The sequence below is a fragment of the Lepidochelys olivacea genome (genome assembly GCF_965140295.1).
Source record: "Lepidochelys olivacea isolate rLepOli2 genome assembly, chromosome: 9".
NCBI lineage: Eukaryota > Metazoa > Chordata > Testudines > Cheloniidae > Lepidochelys > Lepidochelys olivacea.
In genome coordinates this window covers 59,019,989-59,043,992 of record NC_140419.1, presented here as the reverse complement: position 1 = coordinate 59,043,992, position 24,004 = coordinate 59,019,989, and the positions used below count along the sequence as shown (strand labels likewise).

At 52.1% G+C, this 24,004-nt stretch overlaps 1 protein-coding gene across 1 annotated transcript in view; it reads left to right on the top strand.

The window, feature by feature from the left end:
- The window catches only part of DGKK (diacylglycerol kinase kappa), a 152,684-nt gene that overhangs the window by 86,499 nt on the left and 42,181 nt on the right, over positions 1-24,004 (top strand). Inside the window, exons 3-9 of the mRNA XM_084638210.1 lie at positions 2,635-2,745; positions 7,201-7,281; positions 9,668-9,772; positions 13,322-13,454; positions 14,092-14,198; positions 16,156-16,281; positions 17,036-17,138. Of these exons, the coding sequence (XP_084494336.1) occupies positions 2,635-2,745; positions 7,201-7,281; positions 9,668-9,772; positions 13,322-13,454; positions 14,092-14,198; positions 16,156-16,281; positions 17,036-17,138 (766 nt within the window). The remainder of the gene's footprint in view (positions 1-2,634; positions 2,746-7,200; positions 7,282-9,667; positions 9,773-13,321; positions 13,455-14,091; positions 14,199-16,155; positions 16,282-17,035; positions 17,139-24,004) is intronic.

The following is a 24,004-nucleotide window of genomic DNA, read 5'->3' as shown; positions in this document are numbered from 1 at the left end:
AGGGAAAAAGGTGGTTTTCTTTGGGCTGCAGAAAATGGCAGCAAGCCTAGTATTCTCCCATAGTGGGTCTCTAGCTCTGGTATTATCTGGCCCCCCTTACCAGTGCCTCTCCATCTCCATTGTGTGAGGCAGAGCAGGGCCACTCTCCCCACTGCACAGCTGGAACTAGGCCCAGAGAGACCTGTGCACGGTCACAGGTCACACATGGAGGCTGTGGCAGAGCAGGGAATTTAATCCAAGTCTCCTGGGTCCCAGGCTAGTGCCCTAAGCACTGGGCCATCCTGCCTCTCTAAGGGGCTCTGTGGGGTCTGTTCTGTATGTAGGGTTGCCAACTTTCTAATAGCACAAAACCGAACACCTCTTCCCCCCACACCATCCCACCCCTTCGCCAAGGCCCTGCCCCCGCTCGCTCCACCCCCCTCCCTCTGTCTCTTGCTCTCTCCCACTCTCACCAGGCTGGGGCAGGAGCTTGGGGTGAAGGAGGGGGAATGAGGACTCTGGCTGGGGATGTGGGCTTGGGTGTGGGGCGAGGATGAGGGGTTAGTGGTGTGGGAGGGGCTCAGGGCTGGGGCAGGGGATTGGGGTGCAGGGTGTGAGGTCCGGGAGGGAGTTTGGGTGTGGGAGGGGACTCCAGGCCAGAGCAGGGGGTAGGCGTGTAGGAGGGGGCTCAGGATCAGGGCATGGGGCTGGGGTGGGAGGGGTGCAGGGTCCCGGCAGCACTTACGAGGCTCCCAGGAAGCAACTGCCAGGTCCCTGCAGCCCCTAGGCACATGGGCAGCCAGGAGGGCTGCACAGTGCTGCCCTAGTGCCCGCAGGCTCCACCCCCGCAGCTCCCATTGGTTGTGGTTCCCAGCCAATGGGAGCTGCAGAGCCGGCACTCGGGGCGGGGGCAGTGTGCTCCCATGGCTGCCCATGTGCCTTGGAGTTGCAAGGACCTGTCAGCTGCTTCCAGGAGCCGTGCGACGCTAGGGCAGGCAGGCAGCCATGGGCCCCCACTGCGCCGCCAACTGGACTTTTAACGGTTCAGTTGGCAGTGCTGACCGGAGCCCCCAAGGTCCCTTTTCAACCGGGCATTCCGGTCGAAAACTGGACTCCTGGCAACCCTATCTGTATCACAGTCTGCACTGCTCCACACTAGTCTCGTGTCATTATGGGGCTTGGATTCTACCCATTCCAATCCAGATGTGTGTTGGACTCCGTTAGCCTTGTGTAAGTACAGAGGTCCTGATTCAGGAAAGCCCTTAAGCACATGCTTGAGTCCATTCATTTCCAGAAAAGCATTTAAGTGTGGGCTTAGCATGGGCTTTCCTGACTCAGGACCAGACCCAGGACCATACCAGCAAAGCGGGCTAACAGAGTATGTAGCATGTTGGCCCAGTTTGCCTCTGGGCTTTGCATGCTGCCAGGCCAAGCATGGAGCAGAAAAAAGAGGGTCCTGATTGTCTCTTTTTTGACACCCGTGTCATCCCATTGTCTTCCCGGCTTTATTCCTGCTTTACCCTGGAGGGAGGAAGATGGGAACTGGGCTCAATGGGTTTAGTCATGCAAATCTAACAGACAGACTGAAAGCTCAGGGAGTGTGTGAAAGAAATGAGTCCCTCCCTGGGGAAATGGAAAACCTTAACATTGGTCTTATTCTCAGGGGAGGGTGATCTTTAACGCTGAGATTGGAACAATTTACTGAGGGTCATGGGGGATTCGCTCTGGCTGACAAGTTTTCAATCCTGACTGGAAATTGGTCTAAAAGCTCTGCTCCAGGAATCATTGTGGGGCAGTTCTCTGGCCTGTGTGGTACAGGGGGGGTCCAACTGGATGATCACAATGGGCCCTTCTGGCCTTGGAATCTGTAAATCAGTGATTGACAAGTGGGTCTGCAAAGTGGGTCTCAGCCACAGAGTGCCTGGGGTGTCTCTGCTTTTGTCTGCATGGTTGTTTATCCTGGCATGAATGGCACAGTTAACTAACTGAATCCTTAATGTCCCAATGCATTTAAAAACACACATAATTCAAGCATCCTCTGTATGTGGGACCACCTGCCCTCCCACCCGGCCTCTCCCTGCTGTATCCAAAGTGCATTTTCTGTTACTGAAAGTGGTTTGCATCAAAGATGGAGGGTTGAAAAATCTTCCTGTGTGGTCCTCCACTTTGCCAGACCCATACTCCCTGCACTGGCCTCCTCCATGCCAAAACCAAGGGGCCACACAGATACATTCTCTGTCTCAGGAAGGTGCCCCCCTCCTGAGCCCATGCACTTGGCTCAGGTTGGGTTTGAAAGTGTCTGAAATGTGCTGTCTCTTTAAGATCCCAGGTCATTAAATGGGCCAGATCCTCAGCTGGTGGAAATGGGTGTAAACCCAGTGACCTTGATTGTGCTACACTGAGTTACGCCATGCTCCGTATGTGGGCATGAACTGACAGATCACTGCCCTCTTTAGTATGTTACCCCTTCTCCCTGCTATACCCTGTGCTTTCATGGCTGCATCTCATGGGTTTGCTGGCTCGTGCCAGGCTCTGCCTTGGAACAGTCTGTACATGGCCCAGGCCCTGGCATGCAAGGGCTTAAGGCCTTGGGTTCCTTTGGCCAGCTGTGGGTTGGGGTGCGAAGGCTCATTGGGTTCCTGTGACTCTTTGCAGAAGAGCGTGAAGGAGGGGCTGTTACTGAAGCAGACGAGCTCCTTCCAGAGGTGGAAGAGGCGATACTTTAAGCTGCGGGGCCGGACACTGTATTATGCCAAGGACTCCAAGGTAGGATAAACCCAGCAGCCCCTGGGCATTGGGGAAGCTTTGGGAGGAGGCTCCCTTAAGCCCCAGGGCATCGCCAGTGTGATGGCTGCCATGGCTCATGCCCCGGGGATTCAGCAGAAGACTTGAGGAGCTCTAAGCATGAGCTGCTACAGCTTGAGCTAAAGCTGTCTAGCCAGTGCGGCAGCAGATTTGCCCCCAACGGATGGGGATGGGGCACAGAGGGGCCTGTCACGCATTCGGTCTCTCATCCGCCCACAGGCTGCTGGGGCTTGGCCTTCCCCTTTGCCCTCCCTTTGTCCACACGGCATTGGATCTGGGTCTACCCCATTTATCTGGGATGAGCAGCAGCCTAATCTGGGGGATCTCTTCTCCCCCACCCTTGGGAGCTAGTGCTACCCTGACTACCCAATCAGGGCAACCCTGTCTGAGCTAATAAACCACTGACCTCAGGTATTTCCCTCCCCCGGCATGCGCGCGCACACAGGTATACGCACCTGAGTGAGCCAGCTCCTGAAATGGACAGCTGGCTTGTTAATTGGTTCACTCTGTCTTCAGACCCCAGCACTCTGGGTTATTACTACACATTGCCAGAATGCAGTCCCCATTGGCAGAGCCCCGCAAGGCAGCCAGCCCCTGCCAGGAATGCTGGGTCCCATCTCAGGAACAGGCAATCACTCACCAACCCATTGGAGAGGAGCGTGCAGCGCACCAAGCAAGCAGTGATTTCCTGACCTCTCTAGTGCCCAGGAGGGGTCTCCCCTGGACAGAGAAGATGGCTCCGAAAGACAGAGGATTCAGAGAGGGGAAGGAGCATTCCCTGTAGTGTGTCCTCCAGGACTTTGCTCAGTCTTGCTTGTAAGGAGGGGGAGTTTCACAAGCCCTAACTTTGATCCCAGTTGAGTCAATGAGAGCAGAGTTAGGCTGATGGGAAGGCCCAGTTCCTCATGGATTTCCATAGGACTTAGGCACTTCAATACCTTTGAGGATCTGGGTATTTGAGAAGCCCACCCTAAATATCTTCAGCAAGAGGCCTCCCAGCATGTCCTCTGCGAGTCTGGATGGTGACTGACTTGGCCCTTTCTCTCTGCTAGGGAATGTTATTGACGCCCAGATTGGCCTGTTGTAAATCATAGTGCTGGGAGGGACCTCGAGAGAGCATCAGGTGCTGAGGCAGCACCCTGTAATCTAGACCAGCCCTGACAGGTGTTTGTCCAACCTGGTCTTAAAAACCTCCAATGACGGGGACCACAACTTCCCTTGGATGCCTGTTCCAGATCTTAAATGTCTTTGGAGTTAGAAATCTTTTCCTAATATCTAATCTAAATCTCCCTTGCTGGAGATTAAATTGATTACTTCTTGTCCTACCTTCAGTGAATGTGAAGAATAATGGATCACCATCCTCTTTAGAACAGCCCTGAATGTATCTGAACACTGGGATCAGTCCCCACTTCAGTCTTCTGTTCTCAAGACTGAACATGCCCAGGCTTTCCTCAGAGGGCAGGTTTTGAAAACTTATCATTTTTTGTTGCTCCCCTCCCCGATTTGTCCACATCTTTCTTAAAGTGTGGCACCCAGAACTGGATGCAGTTCTCCAGCGCCGAGTAGAGTGAATCATAGAATATCAGGGTTGGAAGGGACCTGAGGAGGTCATCTAGTCCAACCCCCTGCTCAAAGCAGGACCAATCCCCAATTTTTGCCCCAGATCCCTAAATGGCCCCCTCAAGGATTGAACTCACAACCCTGGGTTTAGCAGGCCAGTGCTCAAACCACTGAGCTATCCCTCCCCCACACAGGAGTGGGACAGTTCCCTCCCGTGTCCTTCAGACAACAATAATGCACCCCAGAATGATATTAGCCTTTTTCTGCAACTGCACCACATTGTTGACTCATATTCAATTTGTGATCCATTCTAATCCCCAGATTCTTTTCACCAGTATTGCCACCTAGATAGTGTTCCCCATTTGTAGTTGTGCATTTTATTTTTATTCTTTCATATGTGTAGTACTTTGCACTTGTCTTTATTCAGTTTCATCCTGATGATTTCAGACCAATTCTCCCATTTGCCAAGGTAGTTCTGAATTCTAATCCTGTTCTCCAAGGTGCTTGCAACCCCTCCCATCTTGGTGTCATCTGCAAATCTTATAAGCATACCCTCTGCTCTGTTATCCAACATATTAGTGAAAATATTGAATAGTACCAGACCCAGTACAGACCCTTATGGAACCCAACTAGATACACCCTCCCAGTGTGACAGCGAACCGCTGATAACTGCCATTTGAGTATGGTCTCTCAACCAATCTTGCTCCCACCTTTTTGTAATTTCAGCTAAATCACATTTCCCTCGTTTGCTAATGAGAATATTGTGGGACTGTGTCAAAAGCCTTACTGAAAACAAGAAAGAAAATTAGGTTGGTTTGGCATGATTTGTTCTTGACAAATCCATGGTGGCTATTCCTTATAACCCTATTATCCTCCTGGTGCTTACAAACTGATTGTTTAATCATTTGTTCTAGTATCTTTCCTGCTATCAAAGTTAGGCTGACTGGTCTATAATTCCCTGGGTCCTCTTTGTTCCTCTTTTTAAAGACAGGTTCTATATTTGCTCTTCTCCAGTCCTTTGAGACCTCACCTGTCCTCCAGGAGTTTTCAAAGATAATTGCTAATGGTTCTGAAATTGCCTCAGCTAATTCCTTAAGCACCCTAGGATGAATTTAATCAGGCCCTGCTTATTTGAATACATCCAACTTAGCTAAATTTTCTGTAACATATTTTGGCTTGTGTTTCTTCTTCCTTGCTAATATTAATTGTGTTAAGTCTCTGGTCACAATCAACCTTTTTAGTGATGACTGAAGCAAAATAGGCATTAAACACCTCAGCTTTCTTGAGTTATTAGGTCCCCTTCATTGCTAAATAGAGGACCTGCACTTTTCTCTGTCTTTCTCTTGCTCCTGATATATTTAAAGAACCTCTTCTTATTGCCTTTTATGTCCCTTGCTAGGTGTAACTCATTTTGTGCCTTAGCCTTTCTGATTTTGTCCCTACAAGCTTGCCCTATTCTCTTGTACTCATCTTTAGCAATTTGTCCATGCTTACACTTTTTGTAGGATTCCTTTTTTATGTTCGTGTCACTAAAGAGCTCCTGATGGCCTCTGACCGTATTGGCCTCTTATTATTCTTCCTATCTTTCCTTTGCACCAGGATAGTTTGCTGTTGCACTTTTAATAATGTCTCTCTGAGAAACTGCCAGCTCTCCTGAACTCCCTTTCCCCTTAAATTTTCTTCCCATGGGACCTCACCTATCACTTCTCTGAGTTTTAGTCTGCTTTTGTGAAGTCTGTCATCCTTATTCTGCTGCCCCTTACTCTGTGATCTAGAGACCAACAGCCCCAAGGAAGGGTGAGCTTTATCATCATCTGGATCTTACTGATGAGACCAGTTTATTGTCATTGATGGATGGCATCCCCTCATGCCAACCTGCTTCTCCAGATGGCGAATAAAAGCTTAGGGAATCTGTCCCTGTCCCATCCCCTGTAGGTCACTCCAGGAGCCTCTGCCATCTTGAGGAATATCCATTCACTGGACTCCCTGGTTCCAATTGCTTTGACCAGGTTTGAATCCATTGTAAGCCGTTCCCATGGGCTACTTATGTTCCTTCACAGAGTCTCATGTGGGTCCTCACCCTTACATGGAAGGTCAAGGAAATTGTGTCCACCAGGTCACCGTAACCTAATAGTTAATTAATATTCCCTGAGCTGTGCTCTGACACAGAGTGGCTCGCTTTGTGGAGTTGTGCTGGCTGAGCCCAAGCAGGCTATATGGTCCACAATGGCCAGTTGTTTTGGGTGCCCAGTTCTGTAGATACCCAGATGCCCCCATCAGGGTGGCTAGGTTTCAAGGCACTGCCACTGGCCGGCCACTCTTAGAAATGTGGTCCACCGTACTGGCCTGCCCGGGTAGAACTTTCCCTTACATAGACTCCACAGCCCAAATGCAGGCCAGGTGTAGGCCAGTGTGATCCCACTTTCACCAGGCCTGGGTCTGGCCCTCCTGCAGCTTGAGCAGAAGCAGAACAAGTGGCCCCTTGGAGCATCCTGCAGCCTGTGAACACTAGTCCCTCATGATCCAACCCTACCCCCTTTTTGGCAGCAGGACAGATTGCCACCCAGCCAGATCTCCCCCTCTGGCAGTGGGAGCAAAGGCAGGGACAGCCTTGCAGCCTGAGCCTGCTCTTCTGGCTGCTTTGGGGGTCCCATGGATCATCAGGCGAGCCCTTCTCCCTCCATCAGTGCCCAAGGTGCTAAGGTGAAGCAAGTCTCCCTAGCCTATGGGTCTCAGGATCTCCCTCCACTGCCTGGGCAGAGCTAGGCTCCATGGGTTCAGTTACTGGGCTGAAGGCTGAGGCTGTCTCATTGCTGGTGTCTCTGCTATATCACCCTTTCCCTCATGCCTCCCCAGTCATTGATTTTCGATGAAGTGGACCTGTCCGACGCCAGCGTGGCAGAGACCAGCACCAAGAACATTAACAACAGCTTCACGGTAAGGGACAGTACTTCACACATTGCACTGCAGCAGTCCTGGTCCAGCACCCATTGAAGTCAGTGGAAATACTCGCCTTGGCTTCAGTGGGCTTTGCATCACAATCTGCCTGTGGTTATCCTTGTGTGTCAAGGATGGGGGAGGGAGCCGAGAAGGGCTGCTGCCCTTCACAACAGGCCTTTCCCCCTCGCCCCCACAAAACCAAGTGTCAGACTGTACTTAAGGGGTATGCTCTGGGTACTCCCGAGCATGGGGGTCCCAGAGGAGGGATCATCTCCAGGTAGTGGAGGATGGGCAAAGTTATCCTGCAGCATGTGGTCATTTAATTCCTGATACAATAAATTAATTACAGGAACTCCTCACTTAAAGTCATCCCGGTTAATGTTGTTTTGTTATGTTGCTGATCAATTAGGGAACATGCTCGTTTAAAGTTGTGCAATGCTCCCTTATAATATGGTTTGGCAGCTGCCTGCTTTGTCCACTGCTTGCAGGAAGAGCAGTCCGTTGGAGCAAGCTAGTGGGGGCTTGGAACCAGGGTGGACCGGCAGCCCCACATCAGCTCCCTGCTCCCCTAAGTTCCCTGTGCGGCAGCCGCCCAGCAGGTTATCAATTGCCGGCAGTTCAGCTGTCCCTCCCCCAACTGCCGTGTGCTGCTCCTGCCCCTCTGCCTTGGAGCTGCTCCCGGGAGCCTCCTGCTGGCTGTGTGTGTGGCGGGGCCGAGGAGGAAGCAGGGGTCTAATGTCACAGTGTCCCCCTGCTCCTGCCCCTCACTTACCCCATTTCCATAGAGTGGGGGGGAGGGAAGGACACAACAGGGCTCAGGACAGAGGGAGCTTGCTGGCAGCAGCTGCTGTCTCAACTTGCTGATCTACTTAAAAAGGCAATGTACTTAGAGTGGAGTCAACCTACTTAAAGGGGAAATGCGCATCTCTCTCTCACACACACAGGGTGTGTGTCTCTGTCTCTGTCTGCCATGCTGTCTCCCCTCCCTCCATTTGTGCTGCCTTGTAGAGTGTGAGGCTACATTAACAACAAAGTGTTAACCCTTGAGGGCTCAGCTGTTCTAGTTCATCATTTAGCAGTAAGGCATTCCCAGGGAACTATCCCACCCTCTTCCACCCTCTGACTTCATCACCTCAACCAAGCTTCACAATCATCATTGCTGTGTACAGTATTAAATTGTTTGTTTAAAACTTATACTCTGTGTGTGTGTGTATGTGTATATATATATATATATATATATATATATATATATAAAATAGCCTTTTTTCTGGTGAAAAAAAATTTCCCTGGAACCTAACCCCCCTATTTACATTAATTCTTGTGGGGAAATTGGATTACTTAACATTGTTTCTCTTAAAGTTGCATTTTTCAGGAACATAACTACAATGTTAAGTGAGGAGTTACTGTACTTTTCTATAGCGGATGTTCAACAGTGCCTCCTCCTAGGAGAGGCAGGAACCAAAGTAGTTGTGAGCCTCCAGACAGCTAGTGCTCCATTAGTGCTGTGTTTTGGGGGAAATCCAGCCCTATGGACTTTGGTACGATGTGTGTGGTGCTAAAGCTGTGGGCTGCCCCTCTGCACAAGGGTGAATTTCATATACAGGGACTGCTGCTGGAGTAGCCCTGAGCTTCCCATGACAAGTGCACTCACTCTGGTCTCCACAGAGGCCTTTGCTGGGCTTCAAGGCCTGCCCTCCCACCCTTTTCCCTTTAGCAGCTCCTGGACCAGTCCCCAGTACACACAGCTCCAGCGGAGGCTGTTGCAGGCCCGCTTCGGACCACTGGCCATGCTCACCCTTGCTGTAACTCCGCAGGAGTCAACAGAGTTGCATGGGAAGGGAATTTACCCATTGCTTCTGCTCTAGTGTGCACACCAAGGACCCAGTCCTGTACCCACTGAAGTCAATGAGAGCTTTGTTGCTGACTTCAGTGGGAATAGGATTGGGCCCCAGAGCCCCCTTTAGCTGGCCAGTAACATACATGTAATTGTCTCCAGTTGGGCACAAAACTCCAGGCTGGGACTGGGACTGTGTTAGCTGAGGAGGGCTGGACCAGCCTCTTGTGGGGGGCTGCTACCTTCTGATTCCCTAGGAATTGGGGGCGGGGGAGAATGTGGAGCTTGGCTTGAGTGCCCCCCTGGAATAGAGTGTGGGCATCGTGCTTCTTGCCGTCTGGAATGAGTAGAGAAACTCTGATCTCCCGAGTGCCTTCGGTAGCCCTGCATGGTGTGAGTGGGGGCAGCACGCTCGCCTCTGCATGTTGTAACCATTCCAACAGCGCAATCTATGATCAGTCTGGATTTCCTCCTCTGCACTAGCTGTGGGCTGCCCAGCAGCCTCCGTTCTCTTTGCAGCTGGCTTAGCAGGGCAATTTTCTTCTGTAGGTGATCACACCATTCCGAAAACTCATCCTGTGTGCCGAGAACCGGAAGGAGATGGAAGACTGGATCAGTGCCTTGAAATCCGTGCAGAAGTGGGAAATCAATGAGGTAAGAGAGGCACACACGCTGGTTGGGAGTCCCCAGGTGGTAGGCCCATGACAGGGAGTGTTAGTAAAACTGTCCTGGACACAGGGAAACAGAGAGATCATAGCAATATTCATCTAAGGGATGGCATTCTCCCTATTCGTAGGAAGAGTGTCATGAGATACAGGGTTTACAGTGCTAGTCATGCTGTGCATCAATGGGGTAGCTAGCTGTGACCTTGTGAACACTGTGTGTGTGTGTGTGTGTGAGAGAGAGAACAGTTGGATGTGAACTCTGCCTTTTACTATTATTATTTACTAGGTGTAATACAGTAGCACCCAGGAGCCCCAGTCATGGATCAGGACCCCAAAGCACTAGGCGCGATACAAACAGAGGACAAAAAGACAGTCTCTGTCCCAAAGAGCTTAAATCCTCTCTGATGGTGAAATGCTGTCAGTTGTATTGTGTGTCTTCGGAATGGTCGCTTTCCCTGAACAGGCAGTGCAGGAGCAGATTTTCTCTCTTTGACGTCACAGTTGACCAGACCCTCACCTGGTGTCAATTGGTGCAGCTCTGTTAAAATCAGTGGAGCTGTCTGTTTACGCCAGTTGAGGAACTGGCTCCTTAGGTATTAATTAATGACTGGCCAAACCAATTTGTCCCCCTTTTCTTTGGAGACTTTCTGGTGTTTTACTAATTTATGAGGATAAACCCACTGAGCTGACATCTGATCCGGTGTAACTGTTTAGCGTGTTCAGTAGAGCTCATTCATTTCATTACAGGAAGCTCCTGACATTTGCTGGGACAGAGGCTATGAAATGGCTCGGTGGGATTGGTCAGTGAGGGAGCAGATGCTGGGTGGAAGGGGAACGTTAGCACAGGATTTGTTATCCTAGCAGAACTGCGTGTAGAGTGAGTGCTGGGCTAACAGGGCTAGCGAACATGAGATCTGACTTGAACACAGCCATAAGTGCATAGTGGTGGCACCTCTAAGGAACCAGTTTTCCAGGCATAAACGTCCCAGCAGAACTGCTCGTGTGGCAGGTTTCGGTTTTCAGGGTCCTTGAATGTAACTCTCACCCACCAGCCTCACAGTATTGTATTTGGTTTGCTCGGGGCTTAAACAATCACACATGTGCATGTCCTTCCACCCTGCCTTGTTGCCATTAGCACAGCCATGGCATGAACCCTCGCCAGTTGCTCCCCCGACTTCTGCCAGCTACTCATTCATTATCCCTGTGACTTGGGGTTTTCAAATTGGGACGAGAAGACTGGGAGCTTCAGAGGAGCCAGAGGCAATTAGGCTCCCAAATGCCATTGAATTCTCTCTTAAAAAGTTATATTCTTATTATAGCTTCAGTACCCACTGGTGATAATGGCCCAACTCCTCAAAAGTATTCAGGTGCCTAACTCGCATTGACCTTTGAGGATCTGGGCTAATGAGTGCAGCATATAGGACAGAGCCAGCTGAGCAGCCAGTGCTGCCAGACGAGGAACTACTTGGAGAGAATGCTAAGGCTGCCAGGGGTCAGGAAATGCCAATGTTAAGTTTGCTTGTGTAACTTGACTGCTTCCCCCTTGTGTGTACGCATTGCGCTGCAGTCTTTAGCAACATGCTCACAAGTGGGTTTCCACAAGACTCCTGGCCTCACATGTTGAGCCAGATGGAAAGTGCCCAGAGAGTGAGGCTGCTGGGAATAGTGCTCTTCAGCCTCACCAAGCCATTGGCAGACCCCACCTTGTGCCTGCCCAAGTGGTGCAGAATGAGGGAGGTATGCACTAGTCCCTGCCTTATTCCCTGACCCCCCCTGCCTTATGTGCTGCCTGCTGTCCAGCCTGCCTGCCGAGGTCCCACGACACTCACTGCTAGCCCTGCCTCATTCACTGAGTGCCGTTCAGCCTGTGCACATTGGCTAGGCTGTGCTTAGGCTTTATGGCGATGCCCTGGGGCGAGGGGCAGTAATGCCCCACATTCACTCCCCAGCTGCAGGCATCCGGTACTTGCTCCTCCCACTGCAGAGGTGGGTGAAGACTGGGGTGGGGTGGGTGGGGGGCAGGCATAGGAATGGATGGAGATTTGGCTCCCATATGGAACACACCAGCCAGCAGAGCTGACCATGCTGCCTCCCAGAGCTGAGACTAGAGGCCAGGAGTCCCAAGTCCCGTGCTTTAGCCACCGAACATACCAGGCCCTCCCTGACCACACAGAGCTCTGTGCAAACACTGCTGTTCCAGAGAAGCTGCTGTGGATTTGGTTGGGTCACAGCGATCTCCTCTCTGGACAGTGAGAGCGCAGCCAATCAGTAACAATGTAGTGAGCAATCTTGGGCACACCAGAGGGTGGGTCCCACCTCAGGCAGCACCTAGGACCCATGGGAGCTGCGGTGGGTTAAGGAGCGTGCGGGTCTCTCTCCCCTTTGCTAGTCAGGTGCTGGAGAAAGTGTCAGTACAAATGTACAGAACAGAACCCTTCAATCCCATTTCGAATTGGAGGAAGCCAAGCGCCTTGGGGCAGAGGGGAAAGGGACCAGGGGGAGGAGAAAAGATGTAGGGGGAGGCAAGAGAAATCTTAGTTATAAAGGGGGGTATAAGAGGGCTAAAGACCAAGGACTAAACTCATCCCTGAGGTACCTGCCCAGAGCTCAGTTATATCCATCTGGAACAGGCAGAGCCTGGCCTGTAGAGACTAGTGGAGAATTGTTTTAAAAGGGGAGCTGTGGTGTGATCTTCCAGCTACTCTCATTGCTGCCTCATCATGAAGAAGAGACATTGGCTGAAACATGCCTTAAGTGTCAGTTCAAAAGAATAATCGGGAATTCTGCTGGGCGCTGCTGTTTGGCAAGTTCATGCTGACTAGGACACGGTCCCATCTGAATGCACAAGCGATTGAGGCTTTCATAACAGCTGCATGACTGTGCTAGTGAATGGAGTGGCAGTGAAGCACCCCCACAGAATCACCCCCTGCTCAAAGCAGGACCCATCCCCAATTTTTTGCCCCAGATGACCCCCTCAAGGATTGAACTCACAACCCTGGGTTTAGCAGGCCAAAGCTCAAACCACTGAGCTATCCCTCCCCCCTCTTCATGGCTGGTGCATGATGTGTCTGCTGATATTGGCAAGGAGAGTGTACATTGTGGGGAGTGGTCTCCAGAGCTGGGGCACCTACCCACTCGAATTGAGCCAAGGAACCCTGACTCATTTCATGTAGGCCTCCAAGTAGTCGTCTGATGGTAAACATGGTCAGGCCTTCCAGCAGACTGGCTGGCATTTGATGCAGTGACCTAGAGGTGGAAGACTCCATATCCCTGGAGCCATCCAGGTGGGATATTCCCCAGCTGGGCAAATCTGGCCTTATGCCATCTTCTTTGCTCCCATGTTGGTTCCTCTCTACCATTTTGGAGGCTGGCAGGGCGGGCACAGGGCACAAGGAGATGCATGGGCCATTGAGAGCCAGGAGTCCTGGAGCCTTGTTACATTTGAGAAAGTCCCCAGTTGCTCTCTGGGGTTTGTTGCCTGCTCCCGCTGTCTTTCTAACTCACACTAAACACACCTCAATTCTCTTTGTTATTCCAGGCCACGCAGTTCAACATGGAACATTTCTCTGGGATGCATAACTGGTACGCCTGCTCCCATGCCCGACCCACTTTCTGCAACGTGTGCCGCGAGGCCCTGTCAGGGGTCACCTCCCATGGCCTCTCCTGTGAAGGTACCGGCTCATCGGCCCCCGGCTCTGCAGCCATGAACAGATAGTGGGGCTGACCCTGGGTGGGATTAGTAGGGAATGCTTGCCAAAGCCTAGCTGAGCTGGCCACAAGATGCATCTTCTGGCTGCTCATCTGGTGGGCACAGGAATTGCTTAAGCCAAGCCAGTATGCTAAATAGGAGAGAGAGGAGGGGAAATGGAAGGCAGAAGGTAGGGACTTGGGGAGAAAGATTGGGGTTAGAAGGGACATGGGTGAGGAAAATGTAAGGAACAGACCGAGGTCCCTCTAGCCCAGTGTCCTGTCTCTGATGTGCTAGTACCAGGTGCATGACCTCTGCAGAATGCAGCCAATGGGAGGACATGGTGCAAGGAGCTCTGGTCCAAAGAACTGTGATGGGATGGATGCTGGTGCCCATGCTAGGGGGCAGACACCTGTGCACATGTGTTGGTTGCTATGGGCTTCATTCAGCACTGCTGCAGCCAAGGGGTGTTTGTTCTCCGTGGGAGCAGGGTCAGGCCCATGGACCAAGCGTTGGTGTCCATCTGGGGCATTCTGGAGCAGGGAGGACTGTGTGGTGTGGGGAAGCCGTCCCTGCCACCTTCCCATTCCTGCAGGCTTTTCCATCTCTCTTGCTACTAGTTTGCAAGTTCAAAGCCCACAAGCGCTGTGCTGTGAGAGCCACCAACAACTGTAAGTGGACCACGCTGGCCTCCATAGGAAGTGACATCATCGAGGATGAAGAGGGGGTAAGCACTTCCTTCCCTCCCCCTCCCTTGCCAAGAAGGGCACTGCCCTGACACACCCTGGGGCCAGCCACCGAGCCAGCCAACCCTTCCTAAGCAAGGGTGCCAATGGCTTTAGCTCTGGACATACCTGTGTAAAGGAAGCTGTAGGCTAAGTGGGCCTGCTCTGTTATATGGATGTGAATCAGGAGTAGCACAATGGAGTTAGTGCACTTTGTCCAGACTTACCACCACATACATGAGAGCCCAATCTGATCCAGGATTGGGAGCGAATTCCTCTGGAGGAGTTAGAACAACTGCACTTAGAACCACCCCGGGACAGTCCTGCATGGGCCCCACCAGTGGGTAGATGAGATGCTCTGGTGCCCCTCCATCGCCAATTCTATTGCCAAATCCCATAGCCTGTCTCCAAGCAACATCCCCACTGCCTGCTTTGCCTGAGCAAGGATGTGGCCCAGGGATCCTCTCTCTCATCTCTGTGCTAGAGGCGTGAACCCTCCGAGCTGCCCCTGCTGTGAGGGCGCCCCTTCTTCCAGGCCCATGTTGAGACCTTGGCTGAGTCAGGCCCTGGAGGTGAATGGGGAGGCTGTTTGGGATGAGGCCATGCTCCCATGCTGACCTAGGGTAGAAGAGGCATCAGTGACTTTCTGCTGTGGCAGTGGAGGTCCTTGGAGAGACCCTGGATACTGCTTTCCCTTAGTCAGTGGCAGGGAGCTATTCAGTGGAAAGACTCTATCTCCGAGTCATTACATTGAATGGGCAACTCTCCGGAGTCCTGGCCTTGATGCCCCAAGGTGACAGCCAGTACAGGTGAGCAGCAGTTTAAAAGTATCAGCATGCTGTGCTGAAGGCTCTTGGAGAGGAGCCTGTGCATCGTGAGCCAGGCTGGACATCTCTCAACAAGCCAGTGGCCAGGGCCTGGGAGATGGTCCAAGTGCATGACATGGCTGCAGGGTGTTGTCATCCTCAGCCCAGCTCTCCCTGCTGTTTAACCGTGAGCAGAGTGGATGGAAAACGCTGCCAGATCCAAACTGCTCAGTGACTCAAGCACCACTGACTCCGCAGCCTGTGCGGCTGCCAGGGGTGAGGCGGGTACGGACTGGAGATGGTGCACTGCGACGCCCAGAGGAGGGGCTGACTCAGATGCTGCTGACGATGATTATAACTCGCTGTAGAACAGGGAGCGGGGGGGGGGGGGGATCTAGAGAGGTCCCAGCCCTCTCCACTATGCTGGAGCTGGCATTCCTCTGTGACTGGCCACGGGGGGGTGCTGATGCTCTTCAGAGTGGGTGGTGTGAAGTCTTTTTCAGAGGCTTGCTGGGCAGAGGGATGGGAGTCTGCGGAGCTTTGAAAACCCTGTTCCCATCTGTCCCCCCCCTTCCCCCTCCCGAATCGAGGCAGCATAGCCGGCTGGGTCGATGAAGTGAGGTGTAGCTCATGAAAGCTTATGCTCAAATAAATTGGTTAGTCTCTAAGGTGCCACAAGTACTCCTTTTCTTTTTGAGGATACAGACTAACACAGCTGTTACTCTGAAACATTACATAGACAGCTGATTTGCTGGTGTGGTTAGGTGCTTTGGCATCTTAGTCGCTGGAATTACTCTCAGAAACAGAGGCTGCTGGAAGATGGGCGGACAATGAAAGCCAAGCTGAAGTGGACAACTAGCCCGCCTCCTGCCATGCCCAACACAACTGGTTTCACGGGCCCTGCTGGATACCAAGGGGGCATTTGCATGCACTAGCACCCAGCTTTTATGCAGCACTTTAATCTGCAGATCTCAAAGCACTTTCCAATGGAGGCCAGTATGATCATCCCCAGTGGGGAAACTGAGGCATGGAGCTTTGGCATGACTTGACCAAGATCCTGCAGCAGGCCAGTGGTAGAGCTGAGAACAGAATGTGTCTGTAACCAGGCTGTAAGCCAGGTAATTGACCTGTTCCTCTGCCCTCCTCTCTTCAGGTAGCCATGCCCCATCAGTGGCTGGAGGGAAATCTGCCCGTGAGCGCTCGGTGTGCCGTGTGCGACAGGACCTGTGGCAGTGTACGGCGGCTGCAGGACTGGAGGTGCCTCTGGTGCAAGGCCATTGTAAGACCCTCTCCCTCCAACCCCCTTCTTTATTCTGTTCTCTCAGACCATGCCCATCGCCGTGGTTTCTGAGCACCTTGGCCTCCTCTATTATTTCTCTGGATCAGATATGGATATTGTACACCTTCCATGCCATAACCACGACTGTGGATGCAGACACGTAGCTCTTCCTGCGGTGGGGCTCTGTGGTCACAGTGTGTTTGAAGCCCTTCTCAAACACAGCTACATGTCAGCACCGCTGTAGCACCCACACCCACCACGGTTAAAGGTGTGTTACAAAGCCATCCCCGTGGCTGCCGAAGGGCATTATCCACTGCAAAAAAACCTGCCCACATTGCTCAGGGAAACAGGCAATGGAGCTGGAAAGCCACTGCTTCCACCCAGAACAGTAATGGACCTGGAAAGATCTCCAGCCACACGAGCTGCACCTGGATCCAGATTCCAACCCCCCAGGAATGGGGGTGTTGGGCTCTAGAGGCTGACTCCAGCCCATTTTCTCATGCTTTCCACAGACACTAACTGATGGAGCCTCACACCTTTCTGTGCAGTAGATGAACATTATTGTCCCCACTGCTACCAGTGGGGAAACAGAGAAGGGTTGTCATTTGCCCAAGATCACACAACAGGGCAGGAGCAGAGCTGGGAAGAGACCTATGTCTTCTGGCTCCCAGCCTCCTGCTCTCACCTCTAGACTAAGCTGCTGCCCTTTCAGCCAGTAAGCTCATGCCGTCTCCTGCTGCTTTGTCCGCCCTAGGTTCACAGCGCCTGCAAAGAGCTCTTTGGGAAGAAGTGCCCCCTGGGGCAGTACAAGGTCTCCATAATCCCGCCAACTGCCCTGAACAGCATCGACTCGGACGGTGAGTACCAGAGCCAAGGACTGCTGGCTGCTAGTCAGTCTGGGGCAGAGCCGGCAGGAGGACAAAGGAACGCACTTCCTTTGAGCTGGATTAGAGTGTCCTGAATGGCGGGAACTGAGTCTCTGAGACCTTGTGGCTCTCGGGGATTCCAGCTCTCCTGCGCTAGCCCAGCCATGGGGGCATTCGTGGAGAGACCCATAGATCAGGCCCACTGAGCTTGTTCGTCTTTCCGGGGGGTCCAGTACAGCTGATCCAGAGGACTACAGACTGGGCCCTGTTGCAGCTTGTTGAAGCTCTGACATTGCTGGCAGAAATCCACCCCACACTGCCCTGCTGCTTCAGGAGACACAGGGAAGGGGCTGGCACTCTCCAGGATGTATTGGCTGCCATGTAGGAGCCCTGGAGGCCCCATGGGGAGTTGTACTGTGGCTGACCTCTCAATCCACTTAGTCAGGCACTTGCAGCTCCTGCTTCCCTGCAGGTGGAGCCAGGTCACTTCCTGAGCAGGGAAAATGCCTTTGAATGGCTAAGAAGTGGAAAAGATCAATGCAGGCAGCTCGCTGCGTGTGGGAACCACCTCTCCATCCTCCCCAGCCCCATCCCTTACCTGCATCCCCTGCTGTGTTATCTATAGCACAGCCTGCCAGAGTCCAGTCCAGAGCTGTAACTAGGTATTTTAGCGCCCAGGGTGAGCAAGCATACTGGCCCCCCTAGAGGCGATGCTGGGGCAGGGCCTGTGGGATCATGTCCCATCCAGATTTCTGCCTTTCATTTAGCACAGAGTTTTTCAAACTGGGGGCACCTCCTGCCAGGAGCCGGTGGATCGGAAGTTGGTGGGAGCCCCTTGGGCCCCTGGCTCTCCACACTATGCTGGCTGCCCGGCAGCCCTCCCTGCCTTGCTCCCCAAGCCAGGCCACCTCTACATGGCCAGGCGCTCCCCAGGCAGAGCGGGTGGCACAGCTCCAGGCTGCACCCCTGACATGCTCTTGGCTCTCCCCTGAAGGAGCCTGGCGCCAGCTGACGATACCCCATGGAGCTGGCCGCTGCCCATGGAGCCCAGCTCCAGCGTGAGCGAGTACTTCGGGGAGCATCTCATGGCAGTGCCCCACAGTTTGAAAATCTCTGTACTAAATGGAAGGGAGAAATCAGGGGAGCACGTGATCCTGCATGCGCCCCACACTGCCCCATTTTTCTGCCCCCATGACTCTGCACCCTGGGCGGCTGCCCTGCTCACCCTGCCCTGGTTACAGCCCTGCTCTGGTCCTTGGGCAGCATGACATCTATGTCCCTTTTTATCTGGCAGATGGAGTCCTGATTTCCTCCTCTGCCCTACCAGGGGACCAGCTGCTCCAAGTAGCTACTGGGAGGGTCTCCCCTTGTGGTCACAGAGGCAAGGCAAGGTGGGAAACTCCAGGCTGCCTTCCTGGGTTCATGGCTACTGCGTGGGATCTGTCCTCTGCAGGATCTAGGCACCAGATCCTCTCCTCTTCTGGCTGCTCTGGGAGAAGCACCCTCTAATCTTTGTGCTGCAGCTTTGGGAGGGAGTTCCCTCATTGTGCATACAGCATGGCAGAGCATGGCGGGCGCAGTGGTGGTGTGACTAAGACTCATGATTTGAAAGCCCCTGTCAGGGCGAGAGAACGCTTTGTGAGTGTAATAACAGGGGCACAGTATTACTAGTGCTTTGAGATCCTCGGATGGAAGGCACCATAGACGGGTAAAGATGGGCAACTGTCGATCTGCTGGATCCAGATGTACCTGTAAGAGATCTAGTCAGTTGCTTGATGAATCTGTGTATGGCTGACAAACCCAATTTGAGAGCAACCCAGTGTTACAAATTTCACAGATCCATGTGTTGTCTAAGTTGGAATCCAAGATTAGTCCCTCGCATGAACAGAAATAACTTTGACTGAGTGTTGCGCCTGGCACACAATGCAGGCCAAGAGCAGCAGTGGGAAAGGAAAGGGGCCATGGTGGTAGTGGGGAAGAGAGGCTAGCACTGGGTTTGAATTGAGATGGAGAGGAGAATAGGGGAGAGCGTTCCAGGCAGTGGCTGCAGAGGAGAAGGCTCTTGCAGCAACGTTAGTGAGCATGGAGAGGATCCTAGGATGAGGTGGGAGGGAGGTTAGAGCAGCAGTTTCTAGGTGGCTGGATGGGAAGTTTGCCCTACCAAGGGGTTTCTGCTGTAACTGGGGTGCCAGGCTGGGAAAGGTGGAAAACCCTGCGCTAGGGCCTACTGCCAGCCCCTCGATCTGAGAGCTGACCATCTGGGGCGAAGTTTTCAAAAGGAGCCAAAGGCTGTTTTCAGAAGGGAGCCATCGAGGCTCAGCCTCATCGAACGCCAATGGGATTTAGGGGCCTCCAGCACTTCTGGGACTCAGGCACCTAAGTCACTGGCATCATTTTAATGACACTCCCTAGGTCTTGGACTGAGGAGACATTATCCCTGTCTGGGCCTTGCTGCCATCCCCAAATCAGCCCAGAAGGTTCAGCAGCTGTTTAAATCCAAGTTGCCCAGTCTCCTTGTAGCTGAGACAAGCCACTCCCGCTCCCCTCTGTAGCACCCTTCATGCACTCACTTCCAAGAATCTGCCCTCCAGAGCCTTCACTTGGCTGTGAGCATTGACTCTGTCCTCTGTTCCCTCCAACCCTTGATCCTTTTACCGTCCCAGCTGCTTTTCTCCAGGCCTGCTCCAATTCCCTGGTAGCTGCCTGTAGAGGACAACCCCCATGCACAATCCTCCCCCGCCTCCCAGCTATAGGCTTTGTTTCAGCCATTATCTATTGGGGTCAGCCTAGGGGTGGGACGTGACAGGGCGCTGCTCACACGGCGCCACTATCCCAGAGTAACTGGGTGTTTGTGCTAGATTGATCAGCGATGTAAGAGTTTCAATGGAATTCCCATCACTGGGCTTCTGGATCAGTACACCTGCTGCTCTGCTCTTGGCACAACGCTAGCCACATCTCCTGCTGTGCACTGAAGTCAATAGGGAGATGCTGATTTATGGCTGCTGCGGCTTCTCTGGTGATTCAGTCTGTCTGCAGACTCAGGCAGACAGCAGTGCATTGTTTTAGACTCGGGTCCCTCGCTGCAGACAGAACCCTCTCCGAGTGAATGTTCCGGTTCTGCACACGCTGCTGGGGCTAGCTGAGAAGCACCTAACAGCGCTGACTCCAACCCCGGATCCAGCCAGTGCTGTGTAAATGTTGCTGTCATGGAGTTACTCCTGATTTACACTGGTGTGGGAGGAGAACTGGGCTCTGCATCACTCCTGTGTTTCATCTCATTTCCGCTTTTAAGCATCCTAAGAATGCACTTGTCTTTGGAATGATATCCCTGCATTGGACACTGCCTAGTGATTGTTTATCAGCCGTTACCTGAGGTCTTTTTCTTTCTCTCAGGCTGGCCCTGATTGCTCCCTCCGCCCCTTTTTTTTGTGGCTTTTCTTCTCTGTGTAGCATCCTGGACTTGTGCTCATTTTTATTCCTATCACTCAACCCAGGTTGAGTCTGTGCAGACAGTGACTTCTGAAATATTCACCACATTCCCTCTAGAATCATAGAATATCAGGGTTGGAAGGGACCTCAGGAGGTCATCTAGTCCAACCCCCTGCTCAAATCAGGACCAATCCCCAACTCTAGTTCTCTCTCATCTGACGGTCTGATCAATGTAGTTTCCACCCCTTCGTCCAGGTTGCTAGGAAATCTTTGGACAGGGTTGGAGCTGATAATGAACCCTGAGGGCATTCCGTGGACACAGCTTCCAGTCAGAACTGGCCCCTGGCTCCACTGCTGTCTGTTCTGTAGCATCTCAGTATTGTCCTAACCCACCTTGCTTCATCGAGGGGCATGGGATTAAATGCCTTTCCCAAATCCTGGGCATAGAATCTACGCTGTATTTGCCTTATCTATTTCTGCACAGCAGTTACCTTGTCCGAGAATGACATTAGATTAGTTTGATATGAGGGGCTGGGCTCTGATTTAGAAAACTCTTCTGCCTTTTCTGTACTGTCCCGGCAAACATGTCTGCTTATCCATCCCTGGAACCAAGGCTTTCTGGTTTCCTAGCTCTGCTTTCTTGCCAGTTTTCCAGGAGCAACAGGATGGGAGTGATAACGGCTTGCAGAGTTTGTAGCCAAATTCTCTAATACTCTCAGGAGGCTTCCATCTGGTTCGAGCTGAGCTAAATATGTTCTCCTCCTCCAGATATTTGCTTGCTTGGTTTTTAATGATTTTGCTGCTACTGTCATCCGGTGGCTCATCTGCCTCTCTCATTACTCACTGGGATACTGTCAGAGTAACAATCAGACATTTAAAAAAACATGGCTGTGCTACTAATAATCTACCTCTCTCCAGTCTCTCTCTCACCTTCTCCCCCATGCTGTCTCCTGTCCTTGAGAAATGGTGGCAGGGCTCTCCTTAACATCCCCTGTAGGGGGAGGGGAAAAGCGTTGTGCAAATACCTGTTTCTTGCCTGCCTGAGACTGCTGGAGCTGAAGTCTTTTTCAGCACCTCTGTTGGGGTTGGGTTTAACTCACGCACAGCTTGGACAGTGATACCGGCTCACTCAGTTTCATTGCCTTGGTCTCATGGGCCAAATCACAGCTGTGGTGTTTGGATTACAAGACCCGGGGTCTCCTTTCTCCTCTTTCCTAGAGCATCAAACACACATTGCCACCTCGTCGCACTCATTGCTCCCTGCCTTCCCCAGGGGCTCTCCTGGATTCTTCTTTCATGGCTCTTCTTGCCGAAACTAGGGATGGCCCATGGATTCATTCTTCCCCTCTATCACCTCCACACGCCTTTCCTTCCCCTCTGGGGACTGCAGGTTTCTCCCTCCGCCTCAGCCCTTACTCGCTCCGACTGCAGGTGCCTGTGTCTCCTTTCAGGGCCTTGTAGGTGGTTTCATTTGTCCTGTGCCCTCTGGGTGTCTGCCTGGGACTGCCCCTCTGAACCGAGCCCTCTCACCAAACAGGGCACCAAACTGGCATTCCACAAAGACTAAACCTTCTTTCTTCTTCCTCATCCCCAGCTGTGCTTGGCACTGTGCCACCTAGCTCCCAGCTTATGGAGGTCTCTGTGAGGTTAGTACTGTCTCTCCAACCCCTTACCAGAACCTATGGTGGATCCAATTAGATTTCAAATATCACAGCGAGATTTCTCTTCCTGCTTCCCCACACCCTGCAATTTTCTGGGTGGTTCAGATAATCTGGCTCTTCCGCTTGCAACCTACACACTGACTCAGCATCTCCTGGTGGTTTGATTCTCACATCCGATTAATTTGTTCTCTGGATGTAGCAGATGCTTAGCAGTGCCTGGGGAAGGCAGGAGGCACAAGGTGGGTAGAGTTGACAAGCTCAGAAATGTGACAGGAGAGCTACAGAGACTTGATTTCTCAGGAGCGCATTCTGGGCAAGCTGCAGACGCTTTCTTGAATGCGGCTATTATACAAAGGTACTTGGGTGAAATCTCATGGGAATACTTGCCTGCATCTCTGGCTCTTGAGGGCCTCCACCAGTTATTGGTGAGGGACGTGTGCTTGTTTGTTCTGAGCTGTCACTCATTTTCATGCATTATTTAGGGTTGCCAACTTGGTAATATTTTAAAGCCGAACACTCTTAACAGGAGTTCTGGAACCTCTCTTGCCCCACCTCTACTCCCTTAGGCACCACCCCTGCCCCTCCTCTTCCCCTCAAGGCCCTGCCCCGCATTCGCTCCTATTCCCCCTTCCCTCCCTGTCGCTTGCTGCTTTTCCCCTCTCTCCCCCACCTCCCCGCTGCCTGGGTTGGGAGGGACTCTTTTATGGAGCTGGGGCTGGGAGCTGCAGCTGCCCGACGCAGGTAGGAGGTGGCCCCAGCTTAGTAGGGGCTGGGTTGGGTGATGACCCAGCTCCTCCCCCACCCGCAGTAACCGGACTTTCTGTGTACAGTCAGTTCACCTGACTGGACACTGTCAGGTCCCCTTTTTGACCAGACTTTCTGGTTGAAAACTGGGCACCTGGCAACCCTAGCATTCTTTCATATATTCCAAGGCCAGAAGGGAGCACTATGACCATCAAGTCAGATCTCCTGGATAGCACAGGCCAGAGAACTTTCTGTTCCTGTTTGAACAAAAGCACATCTTTTAGAAAAACTTCCAATCTTGATTTAGAAATGGCCAGTGATGGAGAATCCACCATGACCCTTGGCAATTTGTTCCAGTGGTTAATCTCCCTGACTGTTAAAAATGTATGCCTAGTTCCATTCTGAATTTGTCTCGCTTGAACTTCCAGCCATTGGATCTTGTTATACTTTCGTCTGCTAGACTGAAGAATCTATTATCTATTTTTTGTTCTCCATGTAAATACTTATAAACCATGAGCAAGTCAGGTCTTAGCCTTCTCTTTGTTAAATATATTGAGCATATTTTCCAATCCTTTAGCCATTCTCGTGGCTCTTCTCTGAACTCAGTCCAATTTATCACCATCCTTCTTGGATTGAGGACACCAGAACAGGACACAATATTCCAGCAGTGGTGCCTAATACAGAGGTAAAATCACTTCTCTTCTCCTAATCACAATCCCCCTGTTTATACATCGAAAGATTACTCCTGGGGGAATTCTGTGCCACTGCGCATGTGCAGAGTATGTCGCCCACAGATTTCTTTGCTTCCCTGCAGAAAAATGACTTTATGACCCTCATATGACCTGTCCCAGCAGTATGTTTCGGGTGCCCAGGGCAGCTGGCAGAGAGGTAAATGGATAAATTGGAGAGAGTCCAGCGAAGGGCAACAAAAATGATTAGGGGACTGGAACACATGACTTATGAGGAGAGGCTGAGGGAGCTGGGATTGTTTAGCCTGCAGAAGAGAAGAATGAGGGAGGATTT